The sequence below is a fragment of the Plectropomus leopardus genome, chromosome 2 (assembly GCF_008729295.1).
Source record: "Plectropomus leopardus isolate mb chromosome 2, YSFRI_Pleo_2.0, whole genome shotgun sequence".
Classification (NCBI taxonomy): Eukaryota; Metazoa; Chordata; class Actinopteri; order Perciformes; family Serranidae; genus Plectropomus; species Plectropomus leopardus.
Window position 1 is genome coordinate 35,581,128 of NC_056464.1, and position 24,961 is coordinate 35,606,088.

The 24,961-nt window shown below is 42.7% G+C and overlaps 2 protein-coding genes across 4 annotated transcripts in view; both read right to left on the bottom strand.

The window, feature by feature from the left end:
* LOC121948745 lies at nt 1–17,284 on the bottom strand. The gene is made up of 10 exons (XM_042494188.1): nt 17,280–17,284; nt 14,998–16,396; nt 13,879–14,001; nt 13,228–13,387; nt 12,513–12,621; nt 11,084–11,262; nt 10,830–10,973; nt 8,548–9,259; nt 7,828–7,906; nt 1–1,411 (listed from the first exon to the last, which is right to left on the bottom strand). The coding sequence occupies exons 1-10, from the start codon at nt 17,282–17,284 to the stop codon at nt 1,055–1,057; spliced, it is 3,267 nt and encodes a 1,088-aa protein (XP_042350122.1). The 3' UTR covers nt 1–1,054.
* Nucleotides 16,297–24,961, bottom strand: part of LOC121960354 (protein TASOR-like) — a 24,663-nt gene continuing 15,998 nt past the window's right edge. The window contains exons 15-21 of one of the 3 annotated variants that reach the window (XM_042510015.1): nt 24,598–24,858; nt 23,459–23,648; nt 20,685–20,813; nt 20,264–20,418; nt 18,723–18,888; nt 17,593–18,104; nt 16,297–16,382 (exon numbers count right to left, since the gene is read on the bottom strand). In XM_042510015.1, the coding sequence (XP_042365949.1) occupies nt 17,620–18,104; nt 18,723–18,888; nt 20,264–20,418; nt 20,685–20,813; nt 23,459–23,648; nt 24,598–24,858 (1,386 nt within the window). In that variant the 3' untranslated portion in view covers nt 16,297–16,382; nt 17,593–17,619. Of the gene's footprint in view, nt 16,383–17,592; nt 18,105–18,722; nt 18,889–19,555; nt 19,725–20,263; nt 20,419–20,684; nt 20,814–23,458; nt 23,649–24,597; nt 24,859–24,961 lie in introns of those variants that run through there. The other 2 variants (XM_042510022.1, XR_006106974.1) reach the window with 2 other exon arrangements.

A 24,961-nucleotide genomic window follows, 5' to 3' on the forward strand; every position in this document is an offset into this window, starting at 1 on the left:
AACAGTACAAAAACATGTTTTTTATTTACATAACAAAGAGTCCAGTGGAAGACGAATAAGGCAGTCTGTCCATCCTCTTGTTTTTTTCGAAGTCCTCTAAAGTCTCAGTGTCCACTTTAAGAGTCAGGATCGGTGTCTCGTATGATGCAAAGAGAACAAACAACCAGCTCGAGTTTCCTCACTGCAGAAAACATCCTCTATGGTTCCTTTAAGAAACAACGTCGTCAGGTTGTTGGAATAATCGCTTGTTGACAGAAAACTGTCAAAACCGTCAAGCTGGTGAGATTTGGATCCAACCGGAAGCTTCTAACGCTTTAGTTAGTGCTCCTACTCAGAACAGAAACAGGTGAATATTCACCCAAATATTTTAACTGTTTAATCCTGATACCATTCATTCAACTTCGAAGATGATCTCTGAGCTAAAAAAAAAAAAGCACCTCCAGAAATCTTTGTATTTCCACGACAGGTCAGTTCTGAGTGAAATTAAAATAAACCTCTGAAAACTATCAGAGAAACGTTCCTTTTTTAAAAAATCTCCAGTTCAAAGATTTTACATAAGTGTTTTTTTTAACTATTAGTGTTTTTCTTTGTGCTTACAGTACGTAGTAAACTCCACTATACTACTTTTTTCCTCCACAGCAGCAGTTTTCTGCTGTGTAATCAGGTACTTTTAGTCCACACTTGGTATACTACACAAGAGTTACTTTCTACTGGTAATTTATGAAAGTGATATGTGTATTTTGAGAGAATCATCTACAGCTTTTTATTTATTATTTACATTGAAATTCTTGGAGTCCGTGCTTCGACTGTTCTGGATCAGGGTCAGACATCACCCTGATTTTCTGACGATAAATAATGAACCGTGTGAGCTGCATACAGAGAGCGGTCCCTCCTTTTATCAGTCTAGCACCTTAAATTATGTACAATGTGCGTGTTTCGACCTCCCATTCTCTGTGAACACAGTGGAGGAGTTTGGTTTTCTTAAACCTGCTACATGAACAGCAGATGTGGATTAGCTGGTGCAGTTAAAGCGCCTCTCTACATTAAATCCTCCTCACCTTTGCCCCCCTCTGTACCTGTTGCTGCCCTGACCTGCAGGGTTGTGGTATCCCCCGAGCAGGCTCGGACCACTGAAGTCCCTGCCGGCCTGTCGGAAGCCCCACACCAGGGCGGCACCTGCGGGGCCCAGGCCCCCCGGCCAGACAGGCGTGGACCCCAGGAGGCCGCCTCCCAGGGCAGTCAGGGGCGCCAGCACGGAGCCACGGGAGAAATGCTGGTTGGGGAATTGGGGCAGGTGCGGAGGGTGAGGAAGGTGCGGAGGGTGCAGGAGGCCGGTGCCCCACTGGTGTGACGCATTCGGCTGGAGCTGCTGGCTGTTCAGGTTCTGCAGGTGTTGTTGGGGCTGCTGGATCTGTTGTAGATGGAGCAGAGCAGGATTTTGGTTGGGTTAGCCGGTTCTGATGGACTCAAATCTAACACAAGTTTCAGAAAGCTTATGTCACAGTCCATTAAAATCTCAAACCTATTAGTTTGGCATCATTATTTACATTTTTTGTTTTTATTTTGTCATACCGTCTGCTGCAACACCAGTATTTACACTCTGAGACGCTGTTTTAGTGCCTCTGTACTCTGATCGTAGACTGTACATAAAGATGGACAACATGACAGTTCCACCAAAGTGTAACTTTTCAATCTTGATCGCCCCCTGGTGTCTGTCTGCAATACAGGTCATAAAGCCCGCCCCTCCATGTTAGTGAATGGACAAAAGACAAACTAAAATCTCAATGTACACGCCAAATAATTTTTTCCCAAAGATGGTTTTTGACACTGAAGGTAGTTCTAATCATATAATCTGAAGTTTGTGAAGTGTTTGTTTTTATGATAAGATGATCGGTTTTAATGAGTAATTAAACTTAAAAAATGGGATTTTCTGCCATGACTGACAGGATATTGCTACTCCGCTCGTGGCTCATGTTTATATACAGTCTATGACTCAGATTGACTTCTGCACCGTCGCTGTAGCCGAGGGACGACTATAGTGAAAACTAAAAAAAAAAAAATAATGAAAATCAATAACAGCTTCTAAATACAACCAGACATGTTCCAGCAGAAATATAATCCAAAATTCGACAAGAAATTTTCAGCGACCTTTGATGAGCGGATGAGAGAGATTAAAGTAGACACGGTATTTGAGGTATGTTTAGTTTTATTCAACAAAATCAAGCGTGTAAAAAATCCCAAACAAAGTCAAAGAATATGATTGCCATAGCTTCATTTAAAGGTTTCTTTTGAAGGATGCTCTCAGAGTCTCTGTATGCATTTCTAATCTTCCCTCTGTTACTTCTCCTTTAATGCAGAGCTGAGGCAGTTTCTACGCCTGCTAACTGGGAGGGTGTTTTATAATATATATGGTTAAAAATGCTGACTGAATTGATAAAGTGTGTTTTATACTATTTACTTAATCAGAATACATAGCTTCTCTTTGGTGACAAAGAATATACAGTACATGCACGATTTACATAAGCAGCCTTTAATTTCTCATTTCTAAGATTAAAGCACTGGTTTCCACTGGAGGTCGTGAGGATTTCTTGATTGTAATAGGTATGAGAAAACTTATCTAAAAAATGTATATACAGTCAACCTATTTCTCAGCATTTCATTCATTCCAGTTAAGAAAATTGAATAAAAGTGTTATTTTTAACGTTTGGAATATTATTTGATATAAACAGGATGAAAACCTGAACACAGGTTAAACTCAGAGCCTTCACGCAGTTAAAACAACCAGAAGCAAACAGAACACCGGCCAAGCGTCAGACAGAAGAAAATACTGAATTTCTCAACAAAGAAGCCCAATTATAAATGCATAATTACAAAGACCTGTTAAAAAGTTGCTAAAATATCAAGGAAACTCATATAATCACATAATATTTAGTTAATAATCTGCTCAGATTTCATCTAAATTGTTTGTTTTAAAACAACTTCCTGCCCTTATTACGTTCAGTCCGTCAGTTAATTGTACAATTTATCCCTTGCTCCGTGTTGTCATTGTTCTGCATTGAATATGAAATGTCTATTAACCCCTTGAAACCTGAGCAAACTGGCTTTCTTTCTTTCAAAAACATGGGAAGAAAGCAATGAGCAATGAAAGGAGGAATGACCCAAAAATTAGCAAGAAATTCATAAAAAGCACAAAAAATTTGAAAAAAAGATGAAAAAAAAAAAACCACAACAAAAACAAATAAATGACGTGGTAAAGGTGTTTGAAAGATGTATAAGAACGCATAACATATTTTAACATATTTTGTAACATATTTTAAATATATATAAGTACAATAATTACAGTTTTTCCCTAGCTTTTTAAAAAATATATTTTTCTAACAATTTGTGGAACATGTCTTACAAAGCTGTTCATTGTCCTTTTCACCATTTTTTGAAAGAAACTGAAATCTGCTCAAGCTTCAGAGGTTAACGTACTTGTGAATGGCGTCTATAAGCAGTCAAAGAAAAGTGATATTGTTCCAAGTTTCAAAGGGTTAAATAAATATATGACTCAGTCAGGGGTCGCCAGGTTGGGAACTGCTGGATTACAGCGTGTTTTCTCAGTCTCTTCGGCGTGGTTTCCCTTTTTGAGTGTACCCTCTGCCTCAGAAGAGGGAACTGGGTGATTGGTGGAAGGTTTCATTTGTGAGGAAACCTTTGTGGAGGTGCTACAAGGATACAGATCCTGGTCCCATCCTGAGACAGGACCTCGCACCAAGGACCTTCAATGTGGTCGTAACAGGTTACTCCGCAGGCCACCCTCTTTGGACCTTTCGCACCTGCTGGAGCCATGCGAGCGGAGACAACAGTACTGTTTGCTTTGAGCTCCAAATACTGTTTGGCTGTTTGTTGCTTGAGAAACGGCAGGTGGAACGGTATCCATCCCAGTCTGGCATAGGCAATAGTTTTCCAGATCCGGGGATCCTTGAGTTGAGCATACTTGTATTTTTTACCCTTGAGGCTGAACAGCTGCAGACTCTGCGTGGCTGTCTTGGAGGGGCCTCCCTGAGCAGTGGCGGGGGGGCTCTTTGAGAGGCTGGACGGTAGCTTTTCCACAGCTGGGAGAGGGGCGCAGTCCCCTGTGTTCCCAGGGTGCTCTCCTCCTCCTTGTTTTCTGTTCATGTTGGTGGAACATGGTTGGGATAAATCCACTTCTGTAGTAGAGGATGTGTTGGAGCAGTCATGGTCTGGCCCGTCTTCGCCTTGGGTAATGGTCTAGAGGTAAGGCAGCACATTAGTCATCTGTGTAAACCAACCTCCTGTTCTACTGTTTTGTAATCAAATGGGGCGTTTCCACCAGCAGGTCGGTTCAGTTCGGTATGCACGTTTACATTGTGAAAAGATGTGGATGGTACCTTTGGAACCGTCCCCATTTTTTGTCGCCCCCCTGCTTGGGGTACCTATCACAAAGATCTGGTACTAAAAGTTGGAGCTACAAACACTGCAGCCCGTGGATTGGTCAGTAGAGCATCAACACTGCGCTCTAAACTGAGTTGTGGATGGTTTTAACCACAGTTCAAGCCTTCTGCTAGCCAGCACAAATGAAACAAACTGCTGCTGGCGAGCTAACCGACCCCATGGTCCCTCCACCTCAGTCCCCGCTGCTTGGAGACCACCAGCTGTTGCTATTAGGTTTATCCTGCACGCATGCGCAGTGGTGAAGATTTTCTTTCGTGCCCTTGTGCCCTGCATGGGTCATCACTAAAGTCCACAACTGCAGTATAAAACCCTGCCTAACATGAGTTCTGCTCCCAAAATAAGACTTTTCTTCAGCTGACGTCGTTGGGGCTGGGACAGCTTAGAGGGGTACGCCTTCACTCATAGAATCTGGGGTTATGATACATAACCCAACGTTGTATTTTCGTATAGGTTTCACCCTCTAAGAGTTTCCGCTTTTGGGATAACGGCGAAGCATGGTGTGGTCAATGCCTCACTGGACCACCAGAGTCCGGAAGCACTGCCAAACCAGTATGGCTCCAGGTTTGTATCCACGTATTGGGGAAAATGCGTGAAGCCAGAGAATAAACGAACCTAATTCCCTTGAAGGAGAAGCGCAGGAATTTTTCTGTTTGGTGATGATGGGAACATGAAAGTAAGCGCCTTTTAGGTCGATAGATGTGAACCGTTCGCCAGGATGCACACACTCCAGTACATGTTTTATGGAAAGCACGTGAAAAGGTCTCTTCATTGTGGATTTGTTGAAGAGGGACAGGTCCAGAATTGCCATCGTTCTGCCTCTTTTCTTTGGCACTAGGAAGTGACGTGAGTAAATTAAGTAAGTCAAACTTTATTTTATATAGCACTTTTGGAAACCTAGGTACAAAATCAAACAACAATACAAACCTTCGTTCTCCTCACCCAGTGTGACTGAAATTGCTCATTTTGCAGAAGCTCCAACACTGTTTCTGTCTGAGAGGACAAGACCAGCAGGAGAGAAGAAGAGAAGAGCCCTGTCTGCTGCTAACGTAGTCTCGCCACAGCCCGTCAGAGGTGGAAAATGGTGATGGGCTGTTGTGCTCACAGGAGATGAAAAAACGTTTTTGCTCGAGGAAAAATGTGACCGGGATAGAGGTGACTTGACAGCTGACACACCGTTTGAGTTGAGAGGAAACGTGTGCCTCAACAGTTGCATTGCACTCAGCTGAGAGAGGCAGACTGATGGTTATGGGAGAAGCTCTTTTTGACAGGTGGTTGGCTCTGAAAAACGCCATTCTGTGTGGCGTTTCCCAGTAAAAAGCACTGGTTCCCCCAGCCCGTCATTGCTGCCGCTGCTTGTAAGGAGGCTTAAAAAGCGGGTTGGACCAGGAGCAGCAATTAAGGGAGCTGAGTAAGAGGACTCTTGCCCTGAAACGCGTTCCTCTTTAGAGCTGTGAGGGTGCACAAAGTCCAGAAAGTCTTCAGTCTACTTTGCCCAGCTGCCGTCATCATCATCGTCCTCCAAAAGCGTCGAAAAGGCGTCCACTTGTCGCTGCTTCTCTTCCATGGGCAGGCGTGCACAATAGGGACACCTGGCCCGGGGAGTGAGAGCAAGCCCGGCATGTTTTGGGCCAACGCACGTCTCGCAGCGATCATGGAGGTCGTACACCGTGATGTAGCCACCGTGGCAGGATGGACAGGCACGGACCCCTCCGGCAGTACGACATGTCACCTTCTTCGCTCTTTTAGTTTTGACTGCTATCATACGCTAAAGAAAAAGAGGGAGCAGAACTCAGGTCAGGCAGGTTTTCACACTGCAGTTGTGGACCTGAGTGACGCCCCGTGGAGGGCACAAAGGCACGAAAGAAAATCTTCACGATTGCTTATGCGGGCTGGATAAACCCAATAGCGACAGCTCTTAGAGGGCGAAGCCTACACGAACTTGAAACTGAAATTCCACCATTACAAAATACAATAGCTACAGCAGCTTAGAAAATGTGGGCTGTTTAAGGGAACATGTTAGTAACAACAAAGAAACACATGGGGAAGCACACACATGTACACATGACACATAGATACATAAAGGAGGTACGAGGAAATTCAGCCTCTGAGGAGAAAGACCTCCTTCTTGGTTTTTGACAATGTAACCGATGTACTCTTTCCTGTTTCACAGGGCGCACAGCTATACACGCCTCTTTGTGGCAACACACGACTTCCTGCGTGCCGAAGCTGTAGACTGGCAGCCCACTTTTATCATGCGAGAGTGGGTGCGGTTTCATCAACAGTGAGTTGGAAAAACCTTAAACGCTTCAGGGCCCCCATCTCCTCAGTGCTGTGCCATTCTGGTTACTTACAACACTTTCTAACACTCACATACATAAAAATGTCCAAAAAAATAATGTTCAAATCAAAAGAGGTGGGGTCAGAAAGTCACTGAATTCTGTCAGGATCCCCCAAATATCACTCCCTCTGTTTGCAGTTTGCATGTTCTCCCCGTGCCAGCGTGAGTTTTCTCTGGCTTTCTCCCAAAAACCACAGACATGCAGGTAAACTGGTGACTCCAGAGTGCCTGCAGGTGTGAATGAATGTCTGTCTGTCTCTCTGTGTCAGTCCCGTCAGTCTGACAGCCTGTTCACGGTGTACCCCACCTCTCACCCAATGCCAGCTGGGATCAGCTTCAGCCCCCGGCGACCCTGAATAATATAAACGTTTACAGATATGGATGGATGGATGCCCCATATGACTTTATGTCCGACCGGGTCGCAGTAGGTGGCTGGGCCGTGTGGCTGTGCGTGTTTCATTTTCCAGCCACTGTGTGCACTCTGCTTGGAGGCTCTCCTCCCTTTTTCAAATACTTCCTAGTTGTGGTCACATTAGTTTCACAACTTTGTTTTATGACTTTTTTTGTCATTTTGAGTTCCATCACGTTTTCCCTGTAGATGGGAGACTGGGTTTTAATCCCCTTTTGTACTGAGGTTTTGCTTGAATGGACTTTACACTAGCTCACTCTTTTTAACCATTAGCGTTGTCCCCGTTTGGGCGCCATGTCAGCCAGTTACGACTGACTCCAACACAACGCAAGTGTCTATCTAGGCACTGCTTAGGAGCCTAGGCCATGGTGCAATGAAGGACTGTGATTTACATACTGAATTATTAATTATTACTGTTAATTATTATTATTATTATTATTATTATTATTATTATTATTATTATTACACAGGGTGTTCAGCTGGACAGGAGGTGGTGTAGTAGTTTAAGTTACTCGCTCACGAGTACTTGAGAATGTTTAAACAGCATTGGTATTTTGGAGTCCATCAGAACTGGCCAACAGTTGGCGTCGTTGTCTGTTACGGTGGAGATACTTCCTGTTACCTTTGTGCCACTGGCGGTGTTGCTCCCAGGCGGGACTCCCTCTGCACTGATTGGCTGCTCCTGACCCGACTGTGTGTCTCTGCGGGAAGAAAACATGAAGAAGTTCAACATACAGGTAATTAATTAACAGAGTACAATATATCCTCTCAGATTTATAAGATTTTTTGACATTTTTCGTTTATTTGGTTTGACTTACTGGCAGCAGTCACACAGTCATCTAAAGTTAAATAATTCTAAAAAGTGAACCATTTTTGAGGGTTTTTTTTTTACAATGTAGAAAGACAAAAATATAACATGGGGTGTTCAGAATTTGATATAAACCAATAAAAAATAGAAATGCAGAGTTGAATAAACATATTTAAATAAAAGACGGGCATTTCAGGTAAATGTACATTTTTCCACTTCTTCCAAATTTCCTCATGTTCAGTTTCCTGAAGCCTCATTTAAAAGATAATTGTTTCCATTACGACGATATCATAAATGACATCAAACCAGCTCTCTGTGGATCGAGCATCTGGCTGAAGCCTTTTCTTGTAGATTTATAATCTATGACTGCATTTTATTTAGTGCTTGTGCAGCTGCATATATTCAGACAAAAGATTTTTATGTTCTTTTGTGAGATGAAAAAATATTTTCCATATCTTTTCCATCAGTTTAATGTTTAGATTCCATCACATTACAAACTGACCCGCAGACAAACGGCAGTAATCATTTCCTCACCTCGATCGGTCGCTCTTTGCAGGAGCAGCGGTGGCATTGGAGGAGGCGGCGTCTCCTTTTGGATCCGCTTTCTCTCTCCTGTCACAGGTCGAGTCCGTCTGGGTGCTCGGTCCAATCACTGCAGCTGCGTTTGGATCAGACGAAGGGGGAGATGTGTCACTATTACTGGGACCCCGGTTCTCTCCCAGTAACCCCGCTGCTGTTACTGGAGTGCCATCCATCTGATCTCCAGTTTCTCCTCCTCCCTGACCTCCTCCACTCCTCCGTCGCTCTGTGGGAGTCCCTGCTCCGTCCTCCCTCCTCTCCTCCTGTTGTAACCTTGAGTGAATTAAGTCCAGAGTGGCTGCCACTGCTTTCCTGTCCCGAAAGACCGTCTGCGACTCAGTGGGACCTCCTTGGGCTGAATGGGGGCTGGTGGTGGGAGCACCTCCCGTCGGAGCAAGATTAGGGAGAAAGTTTTGGAGGGAGTTGATGCTCAACTCCGCCTGAGAGTCCAACTGCTGCTGCAGCTGCGCCTGACGCTCGGCCCGTAACTGTGAGATAGCCATTTGGAGAACCTCCAAATCTGACTCTGTGTGGGGCGGGACAACGTCCTTACAGGAGGCGTCCGGGACGAGCTGGTCGGACAGGTGGGAGAGAGAGGGGAGGAGGGAGCCGGACTGCTGCAGGAGGTGTTGGGGTTGATCACGGGAGGAGAGGGGATGGACGTGTTCTAGGAAGACAGAGGGAGAGCGTTCAGAGGCTGAAACAGAGTCACTTGAACTCAGCTGCCTCCCGAGACCTGAGGACAGAAGAGGACGGAGTAGAACAAAAAGACAGAAGAACAAAGACAGAAGAACAAAGGCAGAAGAACACAGGGAGAGACGGCAGAACCGAGGAGAAACTGAAGAACACAGCAGGAGGATCAAGGCCAAAGCACAGATTTTTTGGCTCAGGACTCCAGTTTAAGGTCTAAATATCCAACCCCAGCTAGTAAGAATGAAGCCACCTGAACAGAGATTTTACTTCAGACGGATTATTTAACCATTTGAAACCAGAGCAAATTGGCTTGATTTATACAATAAAAAATACTCTAAATATATGATGATCAGATTTAGCTTTTCCCTAGTTTTTTTTGGTAATATCATACATTCCCCTCCAGATAATTTTCACATTTTTTTCTCATCACCTTGTACCATTTTTTTTTTTTGCAATTTGTGAGACATTTCTTTCCAAGATGCTCATTTTCTTTTTTTCCAGTTTTTTTCAAAATCATTTTAACCTATTTTCTCAGGTTTCTGAGGTTTAGACGCTGATCATTGAGATATTAAAGGGTTAAGTTAAGTAAGTCTTGGGGAGTGCTGCTGCATGTGTGAAGGAAACTTTATGGGGAGCTGCATAAAGTAGAGCTGCAACAATTAGTCTATGAATTAATTGCTAGACTGACAGGAAAATAATGGTATTTATTGTTTTAGTCAGTTTTTTAAAGACCAGGTGAAACTGCATTTTCAGAGTAGCTTCATTATTGTGATGAATTTCACAACAGGAAGAAAACCTGAGTGGATTTCTGACATTACAATACAAAGATCTTGGTTAAATGTGTTTTTCTGTCATATTATTTTAAACAAATGCACAATATGACCGGGGAAGTGATCTTACAGGGTTAAAGTGATATTTCTTGTTCCGTCTCAACAAAACAGCCAAAAATGTGCTGGTTTCATGCATCTTAAAGAGTTTTATACATGATTATAACCTGAATATCTTTGAATTTTTGGACTCCTGGTTAGATAAAAAATATCATTTAAAGATGTGACTTTTTGACGAGAAGATATACTTAATTAATTTCCTAGGGGAAATTTAAAACTCAACTCAAAATGATTAATGGAGAAAATAATGGGCAGATTTGAAGATTTTCAGTTGCAACACAAAGTCTGACAAATAAATCCTTTGCGGCAGCGTCAGTTGAGGCTGAAGACTTTAAGTTTTAAATGAAAAACATTTGTCGGGGGAAAGTTAGAGGGAAATGAGCTTACCCGACCTCTGCAGCCCAAAGCTCTTCTCAGCGTGAGGCGAGAAGCTCGAGGCCACATTAACCGCTATCAGCACAACACACCTGACTGTTTTTGACTAAAGTCGAATTCAAAGAATAAATGGAATGAAAAAGTCGACATTTCTGTTCCTGCTGCTGCAATTTTGAATTGTGAGTTTTCACACGGACTCAGAGTGTGTAATAAGATGGTTGTGTTTGCACATTCTGTAGTTTAAATTAAATGTTTGACATTTTTCACAAACACAAAACTGACCTTTGGCCAGCATGTCACCTATGACTGGCTGCCTGTCCCTGATGTCATGGTAACCGACCAATCTGGTGAAGTTTTGCAGAAGTTCTTCAAAACTGGCCACGATGATGCCATTGGCGTAGGCGGGGAACTTCTCAAAATGATGCTCTGTGTAAACAAAAGTTAGAAAAACAAAAAGGTTTAAATTCTCAGCAGCTCATCAGCTGATCACTGAGTCACTGGTTCTGATTCGTTCCCCTGAAGTGAACTGAGCGTACCCGTCAGGAAGATCGTGTGTCGGTACTGAGTGTATCGGGCCTGGAGCTCCTTGAGACAGTCCAGGTCAGGTGACTGATAGTTCATCATGTCGCAGTTGTGATATGGGAGGAACTCGACGATCTGTCGCTTCTGATAGGCTGACAGTACGTCCAGTAGGTTGGCTGCGTCTCTCCTGAACCTGACGATCAGAAGACCTAATTTTATAGTTTACCGTACTTTAAAACATTGTCAGCCATAAGTCAGAGTCCACATCATTATGTTAACTGTGCTTCCGGTGGGTAAACGGGATAAAAAAGTCAAACTGCAACTTATTAAAATTAGTTAGGGAAAAAATAAGAAGATGAGAAATGACCATAAATCCACTTGGTAGTTATATAACATTCAGCATTTCTTATAAACTCAAATTGTGCCTCAAAATATGTCAAGATGTCTTCCTCAAACTAATCCAGTACAAAACTGTCCATTATTGTAAACAACATGCCAGTGACTGATACAAGATGGCTTTAAATGTGCTGAAATAAAAAGAAATATAAGTCAAAACTACAATTACTGACTAAATGTGAAATATGGCCACAACCTCCGCTTCTGTTTCTGAGTTATGATGTATCGAATAATAGCCAGAAACTTGTTTTTGCTGAATATTTTGACGTTGCGGTTGACCTTTAACCTTTTGGATATAATATGTCATCACTTCATCATTTAATCATATTAGATATTAATGGGGAATTTTGTCACAATTAGCATATGAATTCTTGCATTAAGGCCAAAAAAACAAAAAAGCCAAAAAACATGTTTTGTGAGGTCACAGTGACCTTCTATTCCCAAAATCTAATCAGCTCATTGTTGAGTCCAAATGTACGTTTGTGCCACATTTAAAGATATTCCTTTAAGACATTCCTTAGGTATAACGTTCACGAGATTAAGACACACAGCCTATCCTAAAATTTTCAGGCCACAGATTTTGCTGGCTCAGAGGCATTAAAAAAACAAAAAACAGAAACTCTGGAGCAAATTTAAAATATATTCATCTGAAATGGAAGACAAAAAAAGTAAAATAATACCAGTGATAAAATCCATCAAATGTTGTGTTTGTTTTTGCACTGTCATGCTTTGGGACATTATAAAGTCTCCAGTTAACTTGATAGTACTATTTCTAAAATACTAATGAATAGATTTAAAATAGATTTTTTCGTTTAAAACAAACAAAACTGTTATAGAACAACTGATATACTAAATGACGGCAATGACGAGATTTCTCAGTGGCTTAGCTATTTGTGAAAGGAGAGAAAACCAAGCAAAAACAGGCTAAGCTTGTGAGGGTTACGTGATTTTAACTCTATCGCCTGGGCTGGAAACCAAAGTGAAGCTGTAAATCATTTCCGAGTTTCGTCTTGTGTCTCTCTCACGGTGCAGACACAGAATCAGTACCTGGCTTGTTCTTTTAATTTCTTGTGGGTTTTGCAGTGAACTTTCCACCTCCAGACGCTCTCCAGAGAACTGTGCTGCTCCAGAAACATCAGCAGTGCAGCCAGTCGATCTGCAGAACAGCACGTCATTAATCAACACAGCACTTATGGAGACATGACCCCAAAAATGAGCAATAGGTTAGTTAAAAAGTTGAAGGAAATAACCTGATAATGAGCAATAAATACACAAATAATATAGAAGTAAAAAAGAAAAACAAATGAAAAAATGAACAAAAAAAGTGCTAAAAACTAAAAACGTGTTTTAATTTATACATTTTATTATATTTCTTCTGTAACAAAATTTTAAATATAAAATTCTAATATTTATAAGTATAGTTTTTGGGACATTTTTCCCTATGTTTCTTTATAATTTTCTAATATTCCTTCACTCTTTTGAGTAGTAGTTTTTGCGTAACATTATAATTTCTTATAATAATAATTATAATAGAAATTCTGGGACATTTCTTGCCTCGCTGGGCATTGCCTTTTTGCTCTGCAAAGGGTCGAAATGCTTGTAAAAGGCATCTGAACGCAGGACACTACATACATTTTTAGCTCCTGAAAATAAGATTCTCGATATTATGTAAGTGGGACTTGTTAAGGACAAAATGCTCCACTATAATAATCTAATATATATTTAGCTGGATACTGTTACAGGATTTTATTCCCTGACCCACCGTGAGTGATGAAGTCTGGATTGAGGATCAACTCGTCCGAAACGATGCAGCCTCCGGAGACAAAAAGCTCGTTGTAGCTGTTGTTCCTGATGTCGTCCAGTGTATCGATTCCTACAAACACCACAGAGGCCTGTCGCTTCAGAGACACCAGACCTGGGATCTGACGGAGACACAAACACACACACACACACACACACACACCTTTGTTAGTCATCCAGTAAATATTCCAGCATTAAAAACAGACGTTAACGATGGCTGATTGTGAGTTCCTTCCAGTGGCTGTAAACAAATACCCCTTTTCCACCAAATTAGAGCTTTGATTTTCCGCCCGAACCCGACTGGGCTCAAGCCGCCATGTTTGGGCCTGTCCAGCTGTAATTTCTCACTGAATCAAGTCGGGTTCTCGCCAAATAAAAGTTTATTTATTTAGTTTTTAATGAAACTGTTGTGAAGTGTCTCGTGCTTAAACGGCACTTTGGCTGAGTTTTAATGGACTGATTTAAGAGGGAAAGACAGAGACAGAGGGTGCAGAGAGAGGACACTCCTGAAAGTCGGAGGAAGGCTCACAAACACCAAACAACACAGGACTTTACCCACAGTGCACCTGTGCAGGTAAAGTAAGGAGTTATTAAACAGATTTTTCAGAGGTACCTTGTGTATGTGAGCTGCGATGTCTTTGTTTTTAATGATGACCAGCAGTTTGTTGTTACAGTTTTCCTGCTTCAGAAAGGCCACAGGACTCTGCTCCACGTTACCCTGCTTCAACAGGTACTCCTGCAACACAAGAGTACACAAACACTGTGAATACACAAACATACAGTAATACTACATTAGCATGGGCTGATTTTAGGACTTGTTTTAAGAAGAGCTACTTGAAGGAAAAATAAACGTCAAACGAATCTCTGTCATTCGATCCAGTTTAGACTCCAGGACCAAATCATGCGATTCTGTGTTATTTACATATTAGTGTTTGTTTATTTAGGTGATTATATCAATAACCTTTATAGCTTTTGAATCAGGTAATGTACTTTTTCAATATCAACACCATAATCTTCTAAATTAAGACGTCACATTCACTGATGGCAACCATGGAGGACCATTTCACTCCAGAAAGTCTGGATGGTGGGTTTACTTTTTGGTTACATTGCACTGATTTAATCTGGTTAGTTTTGGTTTCAGTATGCGATTATGGAAGTGAACCAAAGAACTAAACATTACATACTGTAATTACTTCCTGTCGTCATAAGTACGGGGAGACGCTGGTTGGTTTGTAGTCGGTCTCTCATATCTCTCTTTCTCTCTCGTCTTCGGTAAATAGTTGAAAAGTGTAATTTTGCAGAGTTTTATCCAAGTAACTCTTAATAAAGTCGTCAGACCAAATGTCAGTTTAACATTTTGTCTCCTCCTCTCCCCATTTGCTAAAGGGGCTCATATCGTTTTGTTGCATCATTTTTGCCAAAACCTGTCTGCTACGTGTGCATCCACCAACACTCTTTGCTACTCGTGTGAGAAGCTGATAAACTGGAGAACTTTCTGAAAATGTTTTCACACTTTAAACTAACTGGAACGTAGTTCAGATTTAACCAGACGGAGACAACCTCTTTTTATCGAACCGAGGTTTGGATGCTTAGATTGGAGGAGGTTTCACACTTGTCAATTTGGTTCAGATCGAACTGAAAAGTCCAAAAGTGAAGACCAAACAAAGAAGGTGTGAATAATAATAATAAGGTCTGTATCATGAATTTTTGAGTGTGCTGCCCATCAGGTTACCTTGACGTCTTCGTGGACCTGGTCCCCCGCCTCGGTGCTGTGGAGGTAGAACTGAAGGGAGTTTTTCTTGACGTCTTTGATGATCTTCACCAGGCTGCTGAACACCTCGGGCTGCAGCTGGCTGATCAGCGAGCTCAGGGCAGCAGCCGGGGGAGTGGGGCCTGTGGTGGACCCGGGCACAGAGGCCGGACTGGAGACCAGCTCAGAGGGGTGTGACGGTTCTGTCGAGGGCTGCGGGACGCCGCTGAACCCGGATACAGTCACCTTACAGTTTGTGCCCGCGAGAACACTCCCACCCTCTGCACCGGCGGTGAAATGTACAGTCCTGGTACCGCTGTTGTCTTGTGCTTGTCTGACGTCATTACCGATTGTTCTATCGACCTCTACACTGAGACTTTGCTGCAGACTCCAGTGGGACTGCGGAGAGTTCTCAGGAGGCGGGATGAGGCTGCAGACAGAACCAGCTGCAGAGGTAGTAACAGATAAAGTAATATGAGACGTTGGGGGTGTCCTGTTGTTTGTGGCATTCGGGGACTGACCGGTGGTTATGTGTGGCTGCCACACGTCACCTCCTCCGGAGAGAGCAGGATTTTGACTGACTGAAGCGCCAGCATCAGCAGCTGTACGTTCATAACAGAAACCATCATCCTCTCTGTCCGTGTTAACATTAGCTGCTCGTATGCTGGACACAAAATCACTGACTTTGCTCGCCAATGCGTCTTCGACATCAGGCCGGCTGGTGCTGGGCTTGTGGCTCGGGCAGCCGTCATCAAACTCTGACAGGACGCTGCTAATGCCGTCCTGTAGCGAGCTAACGTAGTCCTGCACCGGGGGGCACGGGTTGTAGAAAGACACATACTGTGAAAACTTAGATATGAGGCTGTGTGGGAGTGTGTGCTGCGGTGCCGGGGTTTCTGAAGTGGAGTGTGGGGACTGTGGGAAGCTGTAACTAACGCTCTGCTCCTGCAGGAGGAGCTGAATCTCAGAGGAGAAGTTGCCGAGATGTTTGTGCACAATCCTGTCCAGACCAGAGGGAGGTGTGGAGACGGGCGGAGACAACACTGAGCCACCTACAAGTTCCTTCGCTTCTCCCTCCACATCACTAGCTACCACGTGCATCATTTCCGCCTCCTCCTCTGCCTCTTCTTCCTCTCCTTTTTGCACTCTCTCAACTGTCTTAGTTTCTTTTTCCTCCTCTAAAAGTTCTGCCTGCACCTCCCTCAGCTCTCCCTCTGTATCCTCCTCTCGCTCAGTGGGTGGTGGTGAGAGGCTTGTCCTCCTCTCAGGAGCTGGAGGGACAGAGAGCTGGATGGCTGCAGAAATGGATGGCTCTTCAGTCTTCTTTTTAGTCCCCTGAAGTCTCTCTTCTCTGTCCGTGGACACCCCTGCAGGAGGCAGACTGTGTTAGACTGGAATCACAATAAATGCAAACTGAGTAAAGAAAATGCACAAGTCCTGACTGCTGAGACATTATTTACAGTGAGCTGCAGAATGGGGTCACGGCCTTTTACGATTACTAAGCTCAGCAGGTGGAGGACTTGAGTCAAGCTAAAGCTGATCTCGAGGCACCTTTCTAACAGCTCAGGTTGCTTCAGAATAAAACCTGTCACCTGTTGTGGTAAATGTTTATGGTCAATGATTAACAGTTAACCACACAAAAAACACCTGAACTGAGTAACATTTTTATGCGCATACATCTCACAAACTGATCCCACTTTAAAAAATCTGCTGCCTTGAAAAAAGGTAAGTTTATGAAACTACAGTATTAATCTTCAGTTCTGTTTTGTTTCTGTCTAAATGTTAAGTTTACTAATAATTTTGTTGTAATAACGTAATTTTGTGAAGTCGTTGAAGCTTAAACATGCAACTTAATACGACAGAGTCTCTGGCTTTTGTTTGATTTAGTGTCAGCAAAAAATGTTGTTGTCCGATCTATCGTTAGTGCCATTAGCTGGTTGACATGAACGCTGCTGTCACACTGAACGTCCCGCTGGGTCTGTTCAAACTTTGAACTTTACATGGAATAGAAACAAGAGTCGAACATTCGTATTCAACAGTCAAATCGGATACAGCCCTAGTTTGGGCTAGAATTCAACTTTTTCTGCCAATAGAAACACCTTCTCTCTGACATGACTTGTGGTTGGCCAGAGTCTCCCATTACTACATAGATTTTCTAAAGGCTGAACACAGCCGAGAGGAGGTGCAGTCAAGTCTAGTTTTCTCTCAGTCCACGTTAATTACTATATCCTTAGAGTTTGAGTCGAGTTCTTAAAGCTGCCTACCCCATCTTTAAGAGCTTTAAACAACTGTATTGAAGCAAGTAGTCGCTGTATGATTTGCACTCATCACTAAACTATGATCTCCAGTATAACATCAAATCATTTTTGCACAGAAATGCATCAGCTTGACTTTGTCTCAGTCACACTTTAGCACTGACTGCGACTGGAAATAAATTTGGGGCCATTTTCAAATGTCAAATTGTGAAATGGATAATATCCTGCACATGGCAGTCAAAATTGTGGGTGTCGTCACTGTGCAAAACCTGAACAGGTGCAACAAGCAGACTCAGAGACGGCTGAGTGTGGCTCAGGTTACCTGTGACCTCCCTGGAGGCTGTGGGGTCTATCCGCTCCTTGTTAGCGCTGCTGAGCTCCTTGTTAAACGGGCTGAGCTCATTAGGCTCCTCGGACCAGCACACTGAGCGGGAGGGGGCGCGACCGAGCCGAGGGGACGGGTATTGGGAAGGAGAAGGGGGAGGGCTGGGCTGTGGAGACGGGCACTGGGAGGGAGAAAGGGGAGGGCTGGGCTCCGGGGACGGGCATTGAGACGGGGAAGGCGGCAGACTGGGCTCTGGAGACGGGCACTGGGAGGGTGAAGGGGGAGGACTGGGGTCTGGTGATGGGCACTGGGAGGGGGAGTTAGCGGGCTGGGCTCGGGGGATGGGCACCTGAAGGGGGAGGGAGGAGGGCTTCGCTCTGGGGACGGGGTGGGGCTCCTCCTGAGAGGTTTGGTTGTTGTGGTGATGCTTGTTGTTGGGGGGAGGTGCTGGAAGCGGGGGTCCTGGGGGATGTTTCTGTCTCTGTAGGTGTACCTCTGTGAACACACACCTGCAGGCAGACACAAAGTTAACTCTCAGCTTTCATTCTGGTCACTTCTGTGATTTCACAGGCCGCTCCTCTAAAACCAGCATCCTCAAAACGTACGGCGAAATATTTTTCATGTTAAAGGTTTAAAACTCATTATCTCAACAGTTTGGGTGTGACATTTATAGCTATGTCATTTTTAATTACATATTCATCCTGGAACAAGGACATCTAAATTTCTATTTATTGAACAAACGTGTTTTTATGATGCCACAATCAGATGTTTTTAGGGAATAGTTATAAATCAGGAAAAGTGAATCCTCTGTTTTGATTGGTGTGTGAAAAAGGTGCCTGCCCCCATGAGAAGTTATATCACTGTCTGTCAGATGTGGCAAACTTCAATTGCTTTGCAAACCAACTCAAGCCTTTTATTAAACATCTTTATATTTCTCAGGACTACGCCTCTGAGACGTTTCATTTGAGTTAAAAAAAAAAAAAGCACACAACATCAACAAAACTCCATGTTTCGGCTCAGACCCCAAAGTAACTAAGCAGGTGTCAAGGCCGCTTTTACGCAGAGATCGTGCTACACACAAGTCCCCACTTTATAAGACAGACAGACAGACAGACAGACAGACAGACCTGTAATGGGAATGAGGACCCACGGGATCTCCCCCTCATCCTCCTCCTCCTCTTCATCTACTCTTCTCCCCAGCCCTCCTCCTCTACCTCCATGGTGATTCATCTCCCCGCTGTGGGAGCTGGGACTGAATCCCTCCAAACTACTGACGCTGCCCGCCGTCTGCTCCTGCACACACACACAGACACACAGACACACAGACACGCACATTTTGTTAACCTTATCTGCTCCACTTTCAGGATTAACGTTAGGAGTTAGTGACCTTGTATGAAAGAGGGTCCAGAAAAGTAAAGAGGGTCAGCTCTGTGTTTCTTGCTCTCAGCCAAATTCAGCCTTTTTAATGTAATGTCTTGTGCACTGCAGTTATGTGTACCAGCACCAGGAAGGTGATGCACTTCTCCCTCTCGGATAAAAAACAAAGTGATAATAACGATAATAGTTTGGTCGCGTTGGCTAAGTTAACAAGCACAGAGAGCTCAAAAGATGTTTGGATGTTTCAAGTCAGTTTTAAGACACTTCTCACATGCTAAATGTCTGCTGTCGAGAGTCACTGGTCAGTGTAATTATCCATTTATATTATTACATTTTCATGTAATTTTCAGCTGATTTTGGGAAGTTATTTTACACAGAGGAGAATTTGGTGCATCTCTTACAGTGTAGTCACACTAGAAGCATCGCTTATGGTAAATATGAGCAGTATTTTATTAAGATAGAGCTGATGTCATTAAAATTCTTGTCTGAGAAGGCCGTTAGCCATTGTGCTAACCAGAATATGTCAAAAAGACATTTATTTTTAAGAATGATGATATTCATTTTAATGAGACAGTTTTATTACTTTAGGGCTGACACCCTCTGGTTGGTTGGTTGGTTGATAAGATCTTGTACGACCAAATTCTCATTGATCGGACAATCATGGGTGTCGCCTTTAAAGGTCTGTGAAAACGCCATGCGCTCTTCTGAAACACACTCCGCTCCTTGACATGCTGCCTGTGTTTTTAGCGCACCTATCAAAAAAAAGGAAATGGACAGGGAATCTCACCATTATTAAAGTTTTTGTTTCAAAATTGAGACTTTACACGTTAGTCTTTCAAAAAAAAAGTGTAATTGTAACTGATAATAATAATGCTTTAATTTTGTGACGCTGCCATGTTTTCTGACACGATTATCATACTGTTAAAGTTTCATAAAGCCCTGTGGACATATAACGCTACCAGTTAGAGTGCAGTCAGTGAACTGTGGCCAGTTTCATTAATCCAGAGTTAATGTGCGGATTTCTAATCTAACTAATTGAAGTGTAGGTGCAATTTCAGTCGACCAAGATTTTCTTTGGGTGACTAAAGCCCTAACTTTCAGAGAGTGTGTTTCACATTTTTCTTTAAACAGGTAAACAATTGATCAACTACAGAGGAACAAAATGTCACAGACTCAAAGATGATTGTTCCAAACCGCTGATCTGACCGTTTTTCTGTACAATCATTGGCATAAAAAAGAGCTATCAATAAAGCTAAAATATCTGCCAATCACAAATATTGCCTCGAGTTACCTCCAGCTCCTCCTGCTTCCTCAGGTCGATGTCACAGTTGGTGGGCAGACCCAGTTTGGTGGCCAACTTATTGAATGGAAAGTACTCCTTCTGCGCCTCCTCCTGCACTTCGTATGGGCTCTGAGCGGTCGCTCCCCTGGCAGTCTGGGTGAGGGCTGTCAGTGAGCAGAGAAACATTCACTCAGTTTCAAAACACCACCATCAACAATGATTTCATCATGTCCAGCAGCCTCCCTCTAATGTTTTGATACAGCCCGTCAAACAAGAAAAAGATCGTGTGAAAGCTGAATTGCTCCCAGAAAAGAAACAGCAACTCTGCAGCGATAAAGAAAACAGATATATGAGGAAAGAGTTAAAGGCTTCACAGGTGGTGCAGTAGTGAGTGTATGTGGTCTAAGAGAAAGTCCCAGTATCCAGTCACCTGTTAGCAGACCCAGAAGTTTAGCAGCTAGTTCAGATCCATCTTCCCTCAGATCAACGTCCTTCAAACCCACCGAGCCAATCACAGACGCAAGAGAGCCAGGAGAGGCAGGGACTTGGCTTCCCACAACTTGGAGCCAAAAGCAGGGAGGAAAAAAGCACGTCAGTGAAGGAAAACATCACCCACTGACTGAAAGATGAACAATTATAAAAGAAGAATAAATCATAGTTTACATATTTAAAGTAAAGCTGCATGTGATTCCCGTCCAGAGCCAGTGTCTTACTTAAAGAGACACTTTTTCAGACAGCTTTGTATCATAACGAAGGGCCTCGTTACCAACCGTTCACAGGAAGCAATTAACTCTTAAAACCCACTTACAGTTTTCTACATGGATTCAGCCATATTTTGTTATTTGGGGTTTGTTCTTAGGTAAGAAGAGAATCTACGCACACAGCAGAGCGCTCTTATGCACATTTTGTGCTGACATGTTTTTGCAGAATAATGGGTTATTGTGTATAAATCGCTGTCTGATTAGAAGTTAAAGCAGCTAAAATATTCCAAATATAGCAAACACCAAAACTAATATTGATTTTTTTAGGTGATCCTTTTTTTATTTAGGAGGTTACAATGTGTTTTGTTTGTCCAAACTGGGGTTTTGCCTGGAGAAGTGTGAGACTTAAGTTTAAGGCTTGATAATATTTGATTTATGAAGACGTAAATATGATATGGCTGAAGAAGCGGCAGGACAAGATCAGTATTTTGCTTCCTCCTGCTTCCTTTTCAAACACGTTCCTCGTTTTGTTTCCCTGATGAAGACTTTTTTAAAATATTTTTTTTACTGTTATCTTTCATTATTCGAAATGAAATAAACTCAACTCGTCCTGTTTGTGTAAAAAAGGAAGTCCATAAACTTAGACTGACTGCATGACAATTGTTTTCAAGAAGAGTTGGAGAGATACATATATCCGCCGACACTCGTGGAAAACAAAACAACAACAGATAATTGGTCAAAAGGTCAAACATCCTGTGAGGTGATGGCGGTACGACTGGACTGCTCCTGTAGAGGGCTGATGATGGCTCTCGCTTGCATGAAACAAAATTAGGAACCCATGACAAAAACTGACATTCAGAGTCACTTAAAGTTGCTGAAATCTCTCCAGATCCAAATTTCTTAAATTTGTTTACTGTCAATTTATAACTGTTATCCTGTTTATTTATACTGTAATTTTACGTAATAAACTGCATGTCTGTGCCTCCAGGCAGAGAGATCCCTCCTCGGTTGTTCTTTATAAAATTTCTTCCATTTTTCCCCATTAAAACCTTTTTAAGTGCAACTTCCTTACTTGAATTAAAGATCTGAGGACATGGGGTGTCATATGTTGTACAGACTGTCAAGTCCCCTGAGGCAAATTTGTGATAATGAGTTTTATAAATAAAACTGACTCCACGGGGAGGCGTCAGTAAGGTGGATGCGCACTCACAGTAGTTATGTACAAACCGCAGGAGGCAAGCAGCAGTCATGTACAGTCTGCGCCCTAATAAACTTCGATCTGTTTGTGTCTTCGTGGACACGAACGGATAACAAAACTTAAGTTGCTAAAGTCAGTGTATTACGTACAGTACAGTGTTTCCCTAAGATTAACTGTTTAGGGGTGCCTGGGTTGGATGAAAATGGTCTCCCGCTGGCCCCTGTCCGCGGGGCCCCCTCCCCACAGCTCCTATTACTGACCCAAAAAGAAAACAAATAATTCCCTATTCATTTTCTATGCACTGTATTCATCTATGGCTTTAATTTAGTGATTTTATTTTTTCCATGTTCAGTCGTGTAGAGCCAGGAGCAGATTTTCCTGTCTGACAGCCCTGTGGGATCAAAGCCTGTCATCCTGTGGGGTTTCCTGTGCTGCTGGTCGGGGGATGCAGATTCAGCAGGAGAGCTGGTACTTTGACTAGCAGTGTGCGTCTAAAAACGTGGATATTTTCGCCTGCTTTTCATATAGCTGAGGTCGACGTTTCTCTTACTCTTTGGACTGTCTGTTTTTGTCGGGTGACGCATCACCTGCAAAAGCTGCAGCGCTTAACTCCGCCCTCCTCTATGTCTGCGGGTGGGTGAGCGGAGGAGAACTAAATTAGTAGAATGTAATCAAGTACATTTACTCAAGTAATGTACTTAAGTACAAATCTGAGGAACTTTATGTTACTTGAGTACTTTAATCTCATGCCACTTTCTACTTCAGCTTCTCATATAAACTGTACATATGAGGAACTGCTGCTCTTTCTTCTTATTATTTTAATTCTTTTGACTGATTAAACTAATTTAAATCTTTTTGCACGAGCACTTTGACTTTAAATATTTCAATACATTTCCCTGAAATCACATTTACTTTGATAAAGTTGAACAGTTTTTATCGGTACAGACGGTGTACAACAATTTCACTACAGCAGAAACTCGAAACTCCATCTGTTTGGTGTCCAAGTCTTTGCATCATCGTGTTTAGGGGCCGTTACCTGTGCTAACAGGTCATTTCTGATCAAGTGGGATTCATCACTGAGCACACCTGGGTAAGAGCAGATTTGGGTGGTTAAGAGCGTTTGATGCATCTGGAGTTGACTTCTCTTATATTTTCTCTCACTAGAAAATTAAGAGAAAATATTTAAGAGATATTTAAGGCCCAATGTCTCTTAAAATGCTGTGAAAACGTTGACATGAAAACACGAGAATGACCCCTCAGTGCAGTGAGCTGCTGATAGAGAAGAGAAGCCTCTTTTCTTCTCACCAGGAGCCTTGCTGGGTCTTCCAGGTTCTTGTGACGCCTTCAGGAACTTAAGCGCCCTCTCTGCCGTCTCCTGTTCCAGTTTCCTCTTCCTCCCCGGTACCTTCAGCCCTCCTCCTCCTCCTTCCTCCCTCCTCACCTCGTTCTCTGCGTTCCTCTTACAGGTCAGCACGAGGTCAATCAGCTGCTGCATCTGAGCAACAAAGAAACACATTTGAGTTAAATTTGAGCTAAAAAGCCAAGATGACAAAATAAATAAATAAATCCAAAGATAGTCTACAGTACACGAAACTGACACCATAATGTTAAAGAAATCTTTGTCCGAAATCTTTGGCGATATATCAAATATACTGGAGGCACCGCGGCTTGTTCCACATGTGAAATAAAAACTTACCACATTGTGAGCATCAAGTATAAATCATCAAATTGTTATTAAAAGCCACTGTTTTTTTTTTGGTTCCCTCGCTCTCTCCTTTGGCTCTCTGCCTCTCACAGACACACACATGAAGCAGGGCTTTTGCAGAGCTCCAATCGCCACTGTTTTGTCACATTTTACAATCATGGAGCACCGGTGCGACTTGCAAATATTAGTACAAACTGAACTGGAGTTTGTTTCCTGCTAACAGTTAATGAATTGTCACGGTTAAAGGCGCTGTGGTATCTGTTTAACTTTCTGCTAATGCTAACATCCAACTGTTGAGTGGAAACTTTAAATCTGCAGCAAAAACATCCACACGGTCTGAGAAAAGCCTGGTCCTTCAAAATAAAAGCACCATGGGTACAGCTTTGATTTATTTAATTTTAACAATATTAAATATTATTACTATTTTAAAGACCATTATAAAAGCACTTTATTTAACTTCCTTAAAATTTGATTTTATTAAAAATTATCACAACAGTAGTGTATTTAACTTTATTATTTGACTGAAGCTCCTTTATTTAACTTTATTGTAAATGCAGTTTATTCAATAATCTTTTCATTTCAGTAGTCAACATTGTTTTACAGGATACATAAACATTGCAATATGTATTGTGTCTTTCAATACAGCCTTGAAATATTGTGATAATATTTTAAAGCCATATCACCCAGCTCGAGTTCAGACAGTTTTTTTGATTATTATGGTTTCCTAAAAAGTGTTTACCTTTTGATTGTTGGTCTGTGCGTCTCTAGCGTTGCTGGTTGACTCCCTCTTCCTTAGCCTCGCCTCTCGTGGCTCCTCGGGGCCACAGTGCGCCTCCACCATCTGCTTGGCCCGGGCCACAGACAGCATGTAGAAGGAGTGGTTGAGCAGGTAGGAGTGCAGGTAGCTGTCCATGTTCAGGCGGTGGTGTTTGGGAGGTGGAAACAGCTTTCCTTGCTCATCCAGTTTGGATTCGTACTCGCCCATTGGATATGGTCGAACCTGGACAGCAAAGACAGAAATTTGGGCTTTGAGGAGGAATGATTAGAGGAATAAACAAAAAAAAAAAAACACGTAGAGACTAAATACATGCTTAACCCTTTGA

Excerpts from the sequence above, each read along its gene's own strand:
- LOC121948745 (XM_042494188.1), bottom strand. Across the intron at positions 11,263-12,512 it reads AAATTAAAAGAACAAGCCAG|GTTCAGGAGAGACGCAGCCA; the intron begins GTACTGATTCTG and ends TCTGATCGTCAG. Across the intron at positions 7,907-8,547 it reads GCAAAGAGCGACCGATCGAG|AGACACACAGTCGGGTCAGG; the intron begins GTGAGGAAATGA and ends TTCTTCCCGCAG.